This window comes from Tetrao urogallus, assembly GCF_951394365.1.
Source record: "Tetrao urogallus genome assembly, chromosome: 3".
Classification (NCBI taxonomy): Eukaryota; Metazoa; Chordata; class Aves; order Galliformes; family Phasianidae; genus Tetrao; species Tetrao urogallus.
In genome coordinates this window covers 89,633,791-89,651,494 of record NC_136815.1, presented here as the reverse complement: position 1 = coordinate 89,651,494, position 17,704 = coordinate 89,633,791, and the positions used below count along the sequence as shown (strand labels likewise).

The 17,704-nt window shown below is 47.6% G+C and overlaps 1 protein-coding gene across 2 annotated transcripts in view; it reads right to left on the bottom strand.

The window, feature by feature from the left end:
• NFATC1 (nuclear factor of activated T cells 1) overlaps positions 1-17,704 on the bottom strand; it is a gene marked incomplete at both ends in the record, with an annotated part of 111,507 nt that overhangs the window by 92,928 nt on the left and 875 nt on the right. The window contains 3 exons of one of the 2 annotated variants that reach the window (XM_079534001.1): positions 791-950; positions 9,370-10,468; positions 14,758-14,839. In XM_079534001.1, coding sequence (XP_079390127.1) covers positions 791-950; positions 9,370-10,468; positions 14,758-14,839 — 1,341 coding nt within the window. Of the gene's footprint in view, positions 1-790; positions 951-9,369; positions 10,469-14,757; positions 14,840-17,704 lie in introns of those variants that run through there. The other variant, XM_079534000.1, reaches the window with a different exon arrangement.

Here is a 17,704-nt window from a genome sequence, read left to right as displayed (position 1 = left end):
CTCTCTCCCACTTCTTTCTTTTTTTTTTTCTAAACAACTAAATCTTGTTCTTCCTGCTCCTGAGAAAACTCCTTTAAAAATGAATGAGACTAGTCATGTAACTGAATTAAGGGTCAGCTTACAGTGTTATTAAATTAAACGCTTTTATATACAGTAACTGAAGAGCTTGGTAGCATTCATGAAACTGGATTCAGACTTCCTCAGATATTTTCCAAAGTGGCTAGAAGGGTTTAAGGATCTAAACAGAACAAACTCATGAAACCATGCTTTGCACACTGCAGTATCTAAACCAGCGACATACTTCCACATTGCTGCTATGGCTTTGCCCTCCAACATGTGTTCACAGCTCTGATTAGATCCAACCACAAATTCAGGACTAAATGTACTGAGACACATCCCCAGCTGATTCCAGTATAAACTGCATGTCCGGAATCTGACTGCACAGACAGGTCCATGGTCACAGCATTCCAGCTATGCATCTCCAACTTGTGTACTGATGCACAAAAAAGCAAGAATGCATTTGTGCCACATTCACACTGCTAAGACTGCTGAGTGAACAGTGAGGAGAAGGAAAGGAAGAGAGCAAACAGATGCTATTGCCTTATCTGTAATAAAAGCTTAGTCTGTTAAGTTTAAAATATGTAAAATACACTGCACAGGCATGCTCACACACAGTAATCTCTGAGGATGTGAAAACCTCCTATCACGCTTTTCAGATTTGGAGAATACATGGTGCTAATCACAGAGTGCCATGACAAACAACCTGTGCTTCCACTGCACATTTTGGTACCTGTACAATAGGGTGGCCCCCAGCAGATGCCTTCACAGCCCCTCGACTGCCTTCTGTCTCATAATGAGCTCGGTGGTGGGATTTAGGCTGCACTTCAATACGCAGTTCATAAGGTCCTGAGTGAGATGGCAGCTGCCAATCAAGGGCAGGCAGGGATGGGCTATAATGGAAAGGAAAAAGTATTAAAAATTAGCATCAAGTACAATATCACAAATCACAAGCGTCCAGCACTACTACTTTAGAGACCATGTTTCACAGTTCATCCTTCACCATCTTACATTCAAAATGTCATCACAATGGATAATGTCATGACATGAGTAATTTGGGAAGTAATGGTTATTTTATGAAGATTTATGGGTTGAACTTAGTTGATAGCCCAGATGCTTTGTAAATAAAAGATAGTTTGTAAATAAAATGGGAAAACATTAAGAGGCGGCTTACAAACATCTTAATATATTAATTCTTGAATCAAAAGGTAGGCAGAAAGACAGAGGGGAACTTAGGGAAGAGTATTTCAGCTGCGAAAGACAATGCCAAAACAGCTCTGGAGAAGTTATACATTTAACTAATCCAATGGATTTAAACAAATCTGCATAGTTTACAGGCAATAACAAGAAGGCCATTTCCCAGCTTTCTTGCAAACAAGAGAACATTTCACAGGGTCTCAAAGCAAAGCCGGTCTCTCACCACAGGGAAGCAAGACCCGAAGTCAAAACGTGGTTACACATCCCACCAATGATGACGCACGAGCCAGAAGAAAATCCAGCTCACTCTTCCGGCTCTGTATTGACTCAGCAATTACTAAAATATTAAGGACTCATTACTATCACAAAAGCAAGCAGAACTGACTGTATGTAATAGGGAGGGAGCGTCATTCTTAGAAACCCACATCCAGAGTAAAACCACACTTGAAAACATTGGCAGGAGAGCTCAGCTGCAAGAAATGCCACACAGATGCTCTGGGGAAAATGAGAAAGAAATGAACAAATGTCGTTGAAAAAGTACACCAATGTATTGATCTTAAAATCAAAGCAGTAAGCTTAGTGATCTGGAGCCCAGTCACAGGCTGGTGGCTGGGATGTACCAGCTCCCTGCCCTGCCCTCAGGCGCTGGTGCCAAAGTGGTATGAGCAGCATGACAATGACCACAGGAAGCTGGCTGGGAGGGAGAGGATGCAGCAGAGCTTCTGTGCTGGGTACATTTATTACAGGCACGTATCCATTTCATTTCATTTTGTAATGTTTATCCAGTACTTATCACCAGCATATTTCATTTGTATCTGCTGGAGTACAAGTGCGTGTGCACTCATGGGACTCAAGGTGGTGCCAAGATTTTCAACATTATCTTCTTCACTGCCTATAAATTTGCCTGTTTGAGTAACTTGAATGCCTATGGACAAGCACTACATGCATTACAGAAATCCCCAAACAACTTGAATGTCTACGAAACAAGCACTACGTGCATTACAGAAATCCCCAACCTCTGTAACTAAATTTCTGTAAACGTTGGCTGCTTTACACTCAGTCAGTCATTATCTCACAGCTAACACTTTCCACATACTCCATCTGTGCCACTGCAGCCAGTCATGCTGCTCTGGCTGGCAAGAGAAAGCTGGAGCCTCTGAGGGCCCACTGGAGACACTACAGCCCAGAGCTACACACACTCCAAGCTTCCTGCTGCTCTGCTCCCCAGCCTTGCCCAGAACAGACAGGGCCCACCTTGGGGACAAGGAGATGGGTGTTTTGACTCAAGTCCATGCTCCTGCACAGCGAGGCACTGCTCAAGGCACTAAGAATGAACAATTCGTGCAGGCAAGCTTTTAGATAGGCAACAAATGGTGTCCAGGAGAGGCACTAGCACTTCTTGCATGCTCTTCTGCTACTGGACTCACAGCAAAAGAGCTAAGAGCCACCTAAAAATTGTAGGCAATTGGCCACTGTTAAAGCCACTCTTCCTTGTCTATGCTCTAGGTACACATTCTTTAGTCTGAAAATCTCTAAAACAAAATCTGGACAAGCCTTATTTGAGCAATGATGAGTGACAAGGCATGGAGCAAAACAGCTGTATCTCTCCTGGTGATGATCACCATACATTTTAAAACAGATGTTTCTGATTTTAAGTAAATTCTCACTTCATGGACTTTTTTTTTTCTTTTTTTTTTTCTTCTGAAAACACAACATCTATCCAATTAAAAAAAATTAACATAACATTAAAAAGGCCTGCTCTAACTGGCAGCATGTAGCCCACAAGAGCAGACAGATATTTTTTACAATTTAGGGAACCATGTAATAGTTCCATGACTAATTAGACCTTTTAAAATAACCAACGCAACACACTTTCAAATTAGCATCTGAAAATGTCAGTGTAATTAATTTATGAATTTCATGTTTTCAAACAAAGCATGAAAATAAAGATACGTTTGCTGCTGGTCTGCAATCTGTCATCAAAATTCCAAACTACCACCTGACCAGTTATAAATTGACAATTAATGACAGTTTTCCTGATAAAGGAAGCAGAGTGATGCATTTGACAGTGCCACTGGCTGGGGCTGTAAGAGCTATTTCCTATGTTAGGTTATCTTCACCACACACTTAATTTCCTGCAGCTAAATGTGGTTAAAGAAAAAAAATCACCTAGCAAACTGTGTGGTGGTAAAGTGAAATCTAGTTGCTGCAAGCAGACTTTATCAATTTGAAAACTACTTCAACTAGCAAGCATCATGTGGAAGGGAGATGAACTGCTCCACTAGCAAGGGGAGAGAAAGAGAAAGAAAAGATCTTCATATCAAATATACAGTGGTGCATTTCCCTCTGATTGAATTTTCCACCAACTGAAAATCTGTCCCATTCCATTCCGTATCATAATAAATCTTACAGCATTCATTCAAAATGTTGTAAAGAGAGATGATTGTTTCGAGGCAGGTTCACAAAACCCGGTGTGAGACTGTAAAGAACTTGCTCAATGTAACTACGTCCTACATAAATCAGATTAGAAAACAGATGAATTGTGATTTATTTTGCATACGCCAGATACACAACGTGATTAAATCATAAACAGATTATCGAGTCTGGCTGACTTCTGCCTTTAGCAGAAAGATTTATCAAGTTACAGGGTAGAAAAAGAAAAGATATTAGGCAGCACACTGGAATATAGGCAGAGAGGAAACAAAGCCAAAAACTTCTATTAAACTTTGCAAAGGCGTTTAAGCCCTATTTTGATGGTTGTGCATTTGGGAATTAAATTGACACTACACTTTCACCGCATGAACTGCTAAATGTGCAAGGTCATTTGCAAAACACTCGCAAGCATTTTTGCTCTTGGCTATGCAGCTCTGCAAAGGGCTTTGGAACGACTGCTGGTCTTGAAAAGAGAAGAATCCTGCTCCTTCACCAGGTGTCACAGAACGAAGTCACCTACTGAAGACAGTGGCATGACAGCAGCAGAAGCTGCTGCCCCAAGGAGCAAAGCGGAAAGTGCTTTCCAGCAGCTCAAGTAAAACAAGTGACGTAGCCGAGTGTGGCTGAGACTTCATGCCTTCCACCGAACTTCAGAAACAAAGGCATAAACCAGAGAAACCACAGGGCTGCTGAACCTTCTAACATGCTGCTAAGTTCGTCCCTGCTTCAACTGTACACCAAATGCAAATATGGTTATGATTTATTGCTTATTACATGTCTCATGTTAAAATGGATGGCTGTTTAAAATCCTTGCACGCTTTTCAGAAGCATAAGAAAACAGCGCAGGTCCCACTGACTTGTGGCCTGAGAAATATACTTGCTTTGTATTTCACTTTATATTTCACCTCTGAGAGGACTTTTTTTTTTTTTTTTTTTTTTTTAATTTCCTGTCTGACAATTGAGCAACCTGGCTGTGAGCTGTTAAAACAAATGCTGCATCCCACCCCAGACTTGGCTGTGCCTTACTGGCATGCAGAGCAATTTGCTTCACTGTGCAGAGCTTTGGCATTCCTCACACTGAGCTCCAAGAGTCATCATCATGCTCACGGACAGATAACACACAACACAACCATCCTGAAACATAACATTCAGAGACAGATTTGCATAGGAAATGCTTCATTTGTTGACTTAGGTTTAGAAACAGAACAAGTACCTACTGCTGCAGGAATGGCAGCAGCAAGTGGCTCCTGTTGCATCTCTGCTTGTTCTGAATTTAGTATCACATGGTGCTGAAATGAACTCATGAGGGCAGACCATTAATAAGGAGCTCACAGGGGTGTCTAAACAACTGAGAAGCAGTCAGAAGAAAGTGCTGGGAGGATTTAAATCAAACAAACAAAATGGTTTACTGAGACAAGTTTCCAAGCAGACCTACACAACTAAAAGTTGGTGCCACATGGTGGCAGACTCAACTTGTTGGAGCTTGAAGATGCCTCTACCCAGCATGAATAGAGCAGGGAAGATGAAAAGCCTGGATAGGTTCTCCCCTGTCCCCTCCCTCTGCCCCTCAGTTAACACCAGCTAGTCCTGGGAACTGGTTACCAGCACTTGGCCAAAAGTCTCTGTCTTACCGAGCCATGCCCCAACAGCTCAGCATTTGCTTTGTCTGAAGAATTTCCTCTGGTTTGCAATAAACACAAGAGCTTGCCATAAATACACAGTTCAGCAAAAATGGTGTTGCTGCGCTTGTGATGGTCCTTCTCCATCTTCAGAAACACCAATTTTGTGGGAAATTCAAATTCTCCCAAGTAAAGTTATCCTTTCTCTAGAACAAATCCTTTCAGCTAGACCGAAATATCTATTTAAGCAAAAACAAGAATATCCGAAAGTCCATAAATCAAAAGAATAACGAGGAAAAAAAAAAAAAAAAAAAGCACATTAAACCCTTTTTTTTTTTTTTTAAGTAAATCATACAATTTGGGACCTCAGTGAATCATTTGGAATGCTTGAGTTTAATACTGCTACAGTCACAAAAGTGGAATAAAAAAAATTAACAAATAATGAACAAGCCCAGAGACACAGATAAAAGCAAAATGTGCTTTTGAAATTGGTAGACAGATACCCAGCCACACATTCTCTATATGCAAATCACAGACTCTGTATGTAAAACTACACGTCTCTCTCTGTGGGTTCAAGAACTTCTATGCATTATTTTTCAGGCTGAAAAAAAAAAAAAAAAAAAAGACTGCAGCGAAAACAGTTGTGGATTTCAGCTTTAAAAAATATATACATATACAAAAACATACAGTAGGGAGCTTTTATAAGCCACCTGGAACTGTCTGTCTATTCCTGGAAGCTCCTTTTGGTGGTAGACCTCATACATGCCAGACCAGCAAACCCAAGCGTTTCTCTCCTCCCCTTTCCCCACTACACTACTTCTGAAGAAAATTAAAGTGTTACATGCCAACATGCTTCTTGTTAAACTGATTAAAGTGTATAGAGAAGCTGTTACTTTTCAGTGAATAAGAAGTTGTGTTAGTTAATGAGAGTAGCTGAAGAGGGAGATGTAAAAAGATGTAAGACACTCAAAAATCCAGCATTTTCACGAGTGCCAATCCTTTCTGCTAAAGTAAATAGTCATTTGGGATATGCAAATGGGCGGGTAAGAAATAAAAAGCAGAATCTTAATTTTGGATAGAGTCCCAAATACGACGTTGTTGGTTCTGTTCTCATATCCAAAGGGAAGTCAAGCTCTGTAATTCCACGTTGCTTTTGACATTTTTGCCTGTGAGAGGCTCTCAATCGCAGAGTAAGAAGAACTGATATAACAGTATCAGAGAAAAGAAAGCAGTTGTTTTAGGGATGTTGAAAGAAAGTACAGAGTATCGCCTGCCTGTACAACAAATGGCAGATAGAATGCTTCTCATGGTACACAGAGGTCTGGAAGAGGTATGACTGCTGCTGCCACCTCACAGTTGGCTCTGAAGCTTCCCATGTAAATCTCTGCTTGGTCTGTCAATGTTTTCTACATCCAAAGCCTTGGACCCAAGACGACGAGTTGCAGCTCACAAATGGAGACAAAGCCCAGTGCCAACTCCATGGCAGCCCTTGGATCTGCCCTCCCATTCTCCCTCACCAGACTCAGCACCTGCGTGCCAACTGCCATGCAGCAATTCGGCTGCATGCTGGTAGCCCTTGGTGGAGGCCTGTCAGCCAAAGCCTGCTCTGAAGAGCCCAAAGCTGGCAACCTTGAATGGAATGAGCTTCTAAGCTGATGGGTTGCACAGAATCTTCAGAAATCAGAAGAAAGAGCATAAAAAGATTGTATTTCCACTGAGCCAGGCATTACTCTCTACTCTTATTATTTCCTGTTGTTCTAGCACCTGGAAATACAAAAATTGATTGAGTCTTAATTGTGAGAAATAAAAAAATACATCAGCTTCAGACATAATATTAAAAAAAAACTCTTTCTTTTTTAGATTAACGCCTGCCATAAAAACATGGGTAAAGAGACATCCACGTGCTCAGCTGGTGCTGCTGGAGCTCTCAAATACAGGGGAGAGGAAGAGAAGGAGGGAAAGTCATCAGTGATTTTCCAAGGCACGCTTGCTTTTGATGAAAATGTTATGTGCATTCAGGAAGAGACTGAGGAGGTAATCAAATATGGTTATCTCAAAATCATTACAATCGGGTAGATTTTGGAGCCTGAGTTGTTTGTTGGAACCTAACCCTAAAGTCCCAGCAGTTGAAATAGAACAGATGTGTAAAATAACAGGAAAAAAATCCAGATCTGTTGTGACAAATTCTTAACCAATTTTTTTGGAAAGATTTAAAATAACACAGTTTGTGTTGCATCGGCTGTGATCCTGTTGACGTCTGTGCTCATTGCCCAGCACTTTCATATACATAAAATTAGAGGTATTTTTGGTGGAAGGAAGCATGGTCAGTGTATCTGATTGGTAAAATTACTTAAAATCACATTTCGACAGTAACTTCCAACTGCCCTAGAGCACGAGTTAATGAGATCACATGGAAACATATTGCGAACCAGGAAACATATTTTATACGAGACCAAAACAGTGGAAAAAATGTTAAATACACAACGTAGTGGGGCTCCGTTTTGTACACTTCACCTTTCTTGTTTGTGTTAGCACACAGGAATGCTGGGTGCCTTCTGACTGACTACAACAAAGCGCATAAGGGCGGCTCTCTGCAACAGAAAGATAAAAGCGTGTTTGGTCAAACTCTCGCACTGTTGCCCTTGAAGTCTTTGGCAAAAAACAGCCAGACACAAAAGCCAATGTCCTGTCATTCTGACAAACTCAAATTCCTTTATACCTTTGGAAGAAGAACGCCAAAAAAAAAAAAAAAAAAAAACTTTTTAAATACGTAGAAGGCTCTGAGAGATTTGCTGGGACTAAAAAGTATCCCAGTGCTCACGTCCAGGTGGCTCCAGCAGACCCAGTGGGATGGCCACATTTCCCAGTTCTGAGCTGGGCCAAAGCCCTGCAAGGAGCTTAGACAGTGCCGAGAAGAGAAGACCAGGAGTGATGAGGAAGGGTAAGGATAGTATTACACAGAATCACAGAGTGAACCTTAGAATGGCTTGGGTTGGAAGGCACCTCAAGGATCGTCTAGTTCCAACTCCCCTGTTGCCAGCCGCTAGATCAAGTACTAGATCGGGTTGCCAAGGGTCCCATCCAGCCTGCCCTTGAACATCTCCAGGGACAGGACATCCACAACCTCTCTGGACAGCCTGTTCCAGCACCCCACCATCCCCTCTGTGAAAAACTTCCCCCTGACATCTAATCTAAATCTCCCCTCCTTTAGTTTAAAACCATTTGTCCTCATCCTATTACTATCTACCCACGTAAAAAGTTGATCTCCCCCCTGTTTGTAATCTTCCCTTCAATACTGGAACGTATTGAAAATGTAATGAAGTTTCCCTGTAGCCTTCTCTTCTCCAGTTTTTGGAGAAGATCACATCAGAGAGGTGCTGGATGGAGAAAAATGTGTCTGGCAATGCTAAGAGCCAAGGACAGCTGTGCATCCACTTCTTTAGTGCACAGTCCTCTTATGATGAACAAATATGACAAGAATTATCAGCTTCCAGATGAAGTTTTCTTCTTTAAACAAAAAATGGAAGGGAAGGAAAGAAAAAAGAAAACCAGTGTCCAACACAGATTGGCAAGAAGCTTTCAGATAAAGTTTCAGATGAAGTAAATGCTGAAACAATGTGTAGAAGAACCACATTCCTATTCTGTTTGTATTCACAGTCTATAACAAACAAAATAATGGGAACATCTCTTAGTCCTGCAACAAAAATGTATTTGGACACGATGAACCACTGAAGTAAAACCTCAGTTTGATGGTACCAAATTGACCTAGTGCCTGACAAAATTCTGAATACCCCTGAATATCCTATTTCCACAATGGCTGAACTGGGGCCCGTTCTCATTCACAACCACCATACAATCAACTCTTGGAAAGGCTTTTTAATCTTTCAAGGATTTACTCATGGTCGTGCCATACCAACAACAGAGGCAGCATCACGATAAACATCTAAATGGAATGAGTCAGTGGGAAGATTTGACAGGTAGCAGATACAGGAAGGGGAAGGAGGAAAGAAAAGAATACAATAAAGGTATTAGCAGGATTGCCCTCCAAGCTAGAGTTGCTTACCTCATGTAGGATGTAGGAGACAGAGACTTTGGTTTGGCCCACTGGTACGGATGCTGTGGCACAGACAAGTACTGCTCGCAGAAGTTTCCTTTCCTGATATGCTGAAAGCTAGAGAAGTCTTCTGGTGACAAGTCGGCAGTCGGCGATATGGTCCCATGATCCTCGCCAGCCGGTTCAGTTTTGAGAGTCATGGACGGGGTGTGGTCGATGGCAGTCTTCCTTGACTTGATGGGGATCCCATCATTCATATCTATCGTGCTGTCGGTGGTGAGAGCATTTATGGCAGCCACAATGGCAGAGCTGGTGTACTGGTTGGTGTTTCCTAGCCACGTCTCATCCGTAACACTCACTCGCGGTGAGTTCTGTGGCGAAGGCGTGGGGGAGTGATGCGGTGAGTAGGAGGCCTGCCGGCCATTGAGGCTGTACTTTCTCTTGTTGCAGGGAGACGGAGGCCTGGAGCTGCGAGCCCCCAGCCAGTTCTCCTCTGTGATGCTCGTCCTGGGAGACGTCGATGGCGAGTGCCTTGGAGAATTGAGCAAAGTGCAGGCCACCATGCCGCGCTGGTACCCCTCCTCTGTGTCAGTGGTCTTTGGAGAGACACACGGGGACTGCCACGGAGAGGTCTGGGGTGAAGTGTATGGATACGAGTAGTTGGACTCGTAGGAAGACGCTTCAGAGTTGCAGCTTCTGGAAGACAAGCTACTAGCTGGGCTCAGGCAGGACGGGTCTCTGTATGCCTCAAGGTTTGGTAAGTTCAAAGTGGCAGTGGAAGGTGATCGCTTGGCATTTGGGATGGCCTCTTCCACCTCATCATGGAAAAACTGATTGTTGTTATGATGCAGTCCCATGTAAGAAGTGATTTCGATTCTGGGGCTCTCCAGAGCTGGAGCTCCGTTAGGTCTGATGTTTGGAGGCAGGTAATAGTCGGAGGCCCCGCTGTCAATGTGTCCTCCGTATCCAGAAGGATGATTTGTTGATGGGACAACTGAAATGATGGGATTTGATGTCTGAAGGCCATGACATGGAGTTGACAATGAGGAATGCGCCACATTTAGAGGCAAGCCAGCATTTACGTTTGAAGATGTATAATTATAGTGTTCTGGAAAACAAACAAACAAACAAAAAAGAATGATATGAAGCGCTGTACATAAATACTCACTTAATAACATACCAAGCTGGAATGGAGGGACATGACAAAACACACAAGAGCACAGCACTGCTTGACAACCCAGCAGCAATAAGGGAGAAACTGACGACTGCATCTTTGAATGTCCTACTAATTGAGCAGCACAAGACAAGCTGTCTTGGGAGGAGAATTTACATGGACTGAGGTTGTCTCAAAGACAATTATGTAAACCTTCAGAGCAAAAAAGGGTGCGTTGGCATTCAGGGGCAGCAGTGCTGCCCAAGAGATGTGCTTTTACATAAGCCAGCTTTATTCCCTCCCTGAAAAGCTGGAATACACAAAAAGCACAGAAAAAAAAGAAAAAAAAAAAAAAAAAAGCAGAGGCGGGTTACAATGAAGTCCGTGATGAAACGCATTCTACTAAAAAAATTATACACAACTGAAATTTCCATTACAGTGAGTTTCCAACCGGTTCCAGTTAACCAGGTTTTTGGAACAAGACGGATCTATTGACCTGCTCTGGTTTCTGGGACCACTTATCCTCCCGCCCAGCTGACAGAGACCAGGTGAAAGATAAACGTGGATGTCTTGCTACTCTGCGACAGATGAAATTCCACTGAAACTGCTGGTTCTTGCAGATGCCACACTTAAATGCTGCCAGGAGCACGCTCTGGGCCAACTGTCCAACTGTGTAACAGCTCTGAGTGCGTTAAAGCGATAGCACCATCGCTGTGGAAAACCTGAAAAGTGAGATCACATCACAGACTGGTGCCAATTCAGCACAGGGGACCAGCCAGATCTCTGCATGCCTCCGTATCTGCTGAGCAGATCAAACTTGGTCCTTACGGATCGTCCTCGCTTCAGCCCCCCACCGGCCTGCTGGCAGCCCACCATCAGCATGTGCCAGCTCCTCTCCCCTGCCCTGAGGCCTCATACAGGTCACTCTCTGCTTCCCAGGGACACCAGTGGGCTGTGCCTGGGCAGGTGGGCAGCTCTCAGTATACTCTGACTGATACTTGAGCCAGAGCCCCTCAGGCTGGTATCTCTTGCCATGCCAGCAAACCCTTTCTGTCAAGGATGAGGGCTGCTGAATCTGGGGGTTGGGTAACGCTGTTCTGTAGGTCTGTAGGTAGCAGGCTGGAAATAATCCCAGCTGCAGCTCCCCCTGGGTTAGTCCTGGCAGCGGCACTTCCCCACATGACAGAGGGAAACTCTGTGTCCCACAGCCAGAGCTGGCCTCCATGAAGAACTGGGCTTTGTCCCCCGTGGGAGGCAAGCTCATGGTGGAGACCGTTGCCCACCTTCCCTGTGCAGAGGGCAAAGCTCTGCTGATTACCACAGCTGTTATTCCCAACAAGAAATGCTCCCGGGAGCGCTGCGGATGCAAACGAGCCTCCAAGATGGTTATGCCAGCCAGTGCAGTCAGCTATTCCCTTTCTTTGTTTATCAGCTCAGCCCTCTCTGGTGTCATCCTCCAGCTATCCTGTGATCGCATTTCCCACTGGCAACGAATCCAAGACAAACAGCACTTACAAAAAATTAATGTGCTTTAGCAGTTTCACAGCTGCTCTGTGATGTTCCAGCTGATTTACACCAGGTCAGGTAATATTTACAAACAATGAGAAACAACGTATTTTCAACACACTTTCTACTCTGCCATCAGAAACCAGTCACTTAGTGAGGAACCAGAACATGCCACAAATAAAGCTGGAACGTTCAAAACATGATAGAGCTTCACATGTTGTTTAAACTATGGAACTATGGAACAAGAGGTGCTCCTTTGACAAGGTTCCTCTGACTGCAGTGGTCAGGTGAGACAGAAGTCCACCTGGGGGACTGGAGACCACTCTTTCTGACATGAGTCACCTTTTCTTGCCGCCTTACTGCATGGCAGCACCGCTCACAGCCACCACAAACACCACCACCTCCTTGTCATTCTTAATGAGGAAAAAACACTGAAGCAATCAGACCCTTGCTGTTCCAGAAAGGAACTCAGAGAAGGGGTCTAAGCAAGGCAGTTTCAGCCCCTTTCTGCTTTCTCTGGCTTCAGAGGAAGGCACCTCACCAGCTACTGGGATGCCGCCTGGCTCCTCCTGGAAACATCCCTGCATTGCCCTACTGCAGAACTGGTCCCCAGCATGCAGTCAGACACAGCAAGCAGATGCTCTGTGCCCACCAGGTGGGCTTCATATATCTGCTGCCTGCAGCATCAGCATCTTAGTTATTGCAATTAATAAATAAATAGGCAGTGATCACTATTACCTGAATGATAGGTATGGCATATTAGAAAATCTAATGCATAGCTAAGGTAAAAATCAGACACTGAAGTCTTCTGGAGATCTGCAGCCCAGGCCAAACAAGCAATGTGTAGAAAGTATGCCCAACAAATATAAAAGCCCAAAAGCAAGATCTAGGAACAAGACCAAGTCCTTGGTTTGTTAGCTAAAAACCACCAGCCACAATTTCTGAAAAAGCATGTTCCCGTCCTCAGTTTATGTTTTCACAAAGCACATGGAGCACACACAGTCAGCAGTCTTAACACACTGATGTTTTTCTCACCACGAAAAACCTCTGCACAAAAGCGAGTAAGACGCACGGAAATGAAATGCCTGTCTCAAGTGGGAAGCGGCCACAAAGGCACAAAGCTGCGGCACAAAGCAGCAGCCCACGAGCAGCAGGGTGTTTTGGCAGCACCGATAGGGATGAAAAGAAGGTAAAGTTTTAGCACGGATGGTCTCTGCTGTAACCATGACCCTGACCCATGCTGCTCATGGGCATTAACTTGAGCTACTTTCTACAAAGACATTTTCAAGAGTTGAGCCTAACATCCCAAGCCAAACATCAGCATCAGGCCGGCTAGTGCAATTCCACAGTAATTTTGTTGCCACCATGCCCGTACTTGCACTAGGTTTAACTAGGACAAGAAACAGGATTCCTCCATTTGTAAGCACATCTTCACGTGTTACATTTCACTTCGTGACAATGTAAAAAAAAAAACAAAAAAAAAAAAAAAAAAAAAGAAAAAACAAAACAGATTTTTCTCTAGTTAATTCCACAGAGCATAGGCTTTATTCCTTTCTATAATTAACAGGCTGATCCTACAAATCACTGGGCACCATCACAGTTCTTATTTATACTCTTTAAATAGGAGTGCTTAACACCCTCAGTTCTAAGGGGCTTCAGAGAAGCAGAGGGCTGTGTTACACTGCAATACATTGAGTCGCATCCCGTTCTGTGCTGAAATTCATGCTTTCAGCACTGCCTCTTCTCACCAGGACTTTGACACTTCATCTGTCCAGACTCCTGCTCTTTCTAGGTGCGTAATTCCTAGGAAACTACATCTGTAATGCCTGGTGTGACACTTTTAAAACCTCGTTTTCTAAAACTGAGAAGCTCCATACAACCGTTAGGAATCTGAAGGCTTGCTGGAGCGCAGAGTGACAGGAGAGCACTGTGCACAGCTGTGTCCTATACACGGGCAAGGATGTGAGAACCTGCGTCGATTTAAAGACAAAAGTTCTGCTGAACTGAGAAACTGAGATGGCATCAAATCGCCTGCTTACACATGAGCTTTTTAGCGTGACCAGCTAGCACTGAAACTGTGACAGCCGGTCTCGGACCAGGAAACGACGACAGCTTTCTGCGTGCGTCCGTTCTGGGCTCACTCACCTCGTTTCTACTTCAAGTACTGCTGAAAGTCACAGAACAGCAGCCGCGCAGAGGCTTGGCAGCGGCGACCCGCGACAAATCCAGGACCGTTATTTTGGTTTACAGATGACCTTCAGGCAACCCCGAGCCCAACCCGCTCCAGCTCACGGCGGGGAGGCTGTGAGCGGGCCCCGCGCTTCTATCTGCCGCCCCGCATCCGCAAACCCCCGCGCCCGGCAGCCTGCGGGGACAGCTCGGTCGCAACCTCAGAAAAACTCCGGGTGTTTGAAGAGCTCCGAACAACCCCGGAGTTTAAAAAATTCCTCTCCAGCCACCTCCCGCGCGGTTCCCATCCGAGTCACAAGGGCACCGAAAGAGAAAGCGTCGGACGGCCGCGGGCACGATTCAGTTCGGCTCGCTTTCTTCCCGGCTGCGCGGGGCACCCCGCCGCTCCCCCCTCCCCTCCGGCCCGCACACGCAGACATCGTTCGGGAAGGACCCCCTCGAAGAGCCGCCCCGCCCCGCCCCGTCCCGGCACGTCCCCGCCAGGACCGGCTGCCGCAGCATCCTTCCCTTCGGCGACGCTGCCCTCGCCGCCCCTCGCCGTGACCCACCTCCGCCTCCTCCCTCATCGCTGTGCTTGAACTCGAAGAGAAAATCAAAATCAAACTCCTGCTCGGCCTCCACGCCGGTCATGCCTTCCGCAGCCCGCGACGACACCCGCCCCGTTCCGGCACCCTGCTGCCGTCGCACGGGGACACCTGCTGCCGCGGCTGGGCTCTCGCTCCGCGGCGCTGGGCTGGGCGGCCGGCACGGCGGCCCGAGCTGCGGCAGAGGTAATGTGAGCTCTGCCCGACGGGCGGCCTCGGATCTCGCTATCGCCGCCGCCGCCGCCTCTGATCCGCCTCCCTCGCTTTGTTGATGTTTCCGGGTCGATGCAAACCACCCCCCTCCAACTCCCCTCCCTTCGGCGTCGTGCGCTCCCGGCGCGGTTCGCACGCCGTGGCAACCCCCCCCCCCCCCCCGAGCCCTCCCTGCGCCGGCACCGAGGGCAGCGGGGAGGCGGACAGTTTCACCTGTGGCCGCCCGAAGAAACGGCCATCGCCGCAGGTGCCAAGCCGCGGGGAGCCGCGGAGCAGCTGCCCCGGAGCAGCGGCGGGATACGCTCCGCTGCACGAAGCCCGGCTCCTTCCTCCGAGGGTCCCACCGCTCCTCGTCTTCGAACCGGGAGGCTCCAAGCTTGGCTTATTATTATAATTTTTTAATCTTACTTCGTTGCAGCACCCACTAGTGCCAACTGCGATAAAAAGTGCGGCGTAGCAGTTCCCCACGCGTGCCGCGGACGGACGCGTCTCCGGGCCGAAGGGGACCCGCGGGGCCTTGCAAATGGCCCCCCGCAAATGCCCCCCCTGCAAACGGCCCCCTGTAAATGGCACCTCGCAAATGGCCCCCGCGGCGGTGCGGCGCTGCCCCGACCCTCAGAGCACTCTGCTACTCGCGGGGGCTGAGGTCAGCCGGGCAGGAGGACAGGAGGACGCAGCGTCCACTTGTGTTCAGCAACACTCGCCAGTTAGAGCCCGTTCTGAAGGCTCCCATGTACAAACGACCTCCCCGACCCAGCAGCCGGGGCTCGCTGCCGCTGTAGAGCTCGCAGGATTTAAGGCCAAATTTCAAAAGGAATAGTTTTTAAAGCAGTTATGGAAACGGTATTCCCTTAATAAACCGAGGGAATACCATTTTCCAGGCTCATGGCTGAAATCTCCACTACAAAGTGCCAGGAAAACACACTTTTTTTCCATCCGAGCCTCTCGTGCTTTTTCCCCTTCCCGCAGGGCCGGGCCGTACCGCAGCCCAAACGCGCCTCAGGCGGCTCGACGGCAGCCGGAGCTCACCGATGGGCAGCACAGTGACCTCGGGGGAAGGCATATAGGCTGGGACAGAAGCGGGAGGTCGTCGGGCGGGCCGGGCCCAGGCGCCAGGCGCCAGGCGCCACTTCCCCACGCGCTCGGTGAGTCACCCGAGTGTGCAAAAGCCTCGGCAGCAGCGGAGCTCCTCCGCGTGGAGCTGCCGGCTCTGCGGGGCCGCGCTCCTTCGGGATGCGGAGCCGGGGAAGGGGGACGTTACGCGTCACCCGCGCACGGCCTCGGCCTGACAGCGCGGACAGCCCGTGCCGCCCTGCCCGCATGTGGTACCTGCACGTCGGTGACTTGTGCCACGCCGTGTACGGATCGTCTGACGGCCGGCACCGTTGCCGTCAGTAAAATGTTTTGATTGGCGCCTTTCCCCTGGGGGAAGATGAAAGGTGCACAGAGAGGTGGAATGAAAGCGATGTGTCGGATGTGGGAACAGAAGGAAAGGTTAAGGCGTCGCTTAAAAAAAAAAAAAAAACAAAACATTAATGCCATTCAAGCGGGCAGAGCGAAAGGAGCGAGCCTGAAACGCAGCCCCCAAGCGTCCCCGTGGTGAACCTGGACGGCCCCAACGCCTCCGGGCGCAGAGCAGCCCCACCCCGCAGGCCCGATGGATGGCACGCAGCGTTAAGCCCCGGCCGTATGCTGGGCTCCGCACCCCGCAGCGTCCTAGGAAAAGAGTGGGGTTTGTGGAGCCGTGCCCGCTCCTTCCGCTGGGACCTTCTGTTTGAGTTCCTTCCCAAACTGATGTCAAATTGCCCGTTTTCTTTGACTGTCATCACTTGGCTACCAAGAGGGACCTCGTTTTGCAAGCAGCGATCTTGACCTGTGGGGTTCCCTGACGCGTTTCCTGCATCGGGACACAGCTTTTGGCCTCATTCTCTCAGTCTCTTACAAAATACATCCACGTGGCAGAAAGTTACCGAGGAGGGCTGCTGACATTTTAACACGGGCATCAGAATTGCCAGAGGACTAAAGAGGGGGAACCTCTTTGACAGAAGACTTCACTACGTGCATAGCGTGAGCTGTGTACTTCCCACACGGGGGGACATTCGCTGCCTAAAATCTCGAGTGCAGCCCTCGGGGTTCCGGGGGAGGCGGGCGGGGGGGGAGGGGGGGCGAAGGAGACAACAGCCAACGCCATTGAGTTACAACAGTCATTAACTTTCTTCTGAAAATGTGCCTGCCTGCTTCAAAATTGGGGCTGCAGCTTCTGCCGCGCTCGTAGCTTTGGCATAGGCAGGGTCCCGAAAGGAACCCCTGCAGTGAAAACTTCCACTTTAAAAAAAAAAAAAAGAAGAAGAAGAAGAAGAAAAAAGAAAAAGTAAAAATAAAGAAATAAAAAGAGGGGTCGTGAGTGTCTGTGCAGCTCCCTGGGACCAATCCGGGGAAGAGCCGCGCTGTCCCCCAGCCAAGCTGTGGGATAAACCCTCGCGCTTGGACGCTTCCCAGCCCCAACTTCTTCCCAGCTTTCAGTCCCATAGGAGCGGAGGCGGCACCGGGTCGGGTCGGAGGCGGACCCGAGATCCCGGCAGCCCGGGGCGCGGCCCGAACCCTCCGGTGTCGAGGCGATGCGCAGGGAGCGTTTGCAGGATCCCCGGCGGCCTCCCCGCTCTGGCTCGAAAAGGCGACGTGCGAAAGCGTCGCCAGT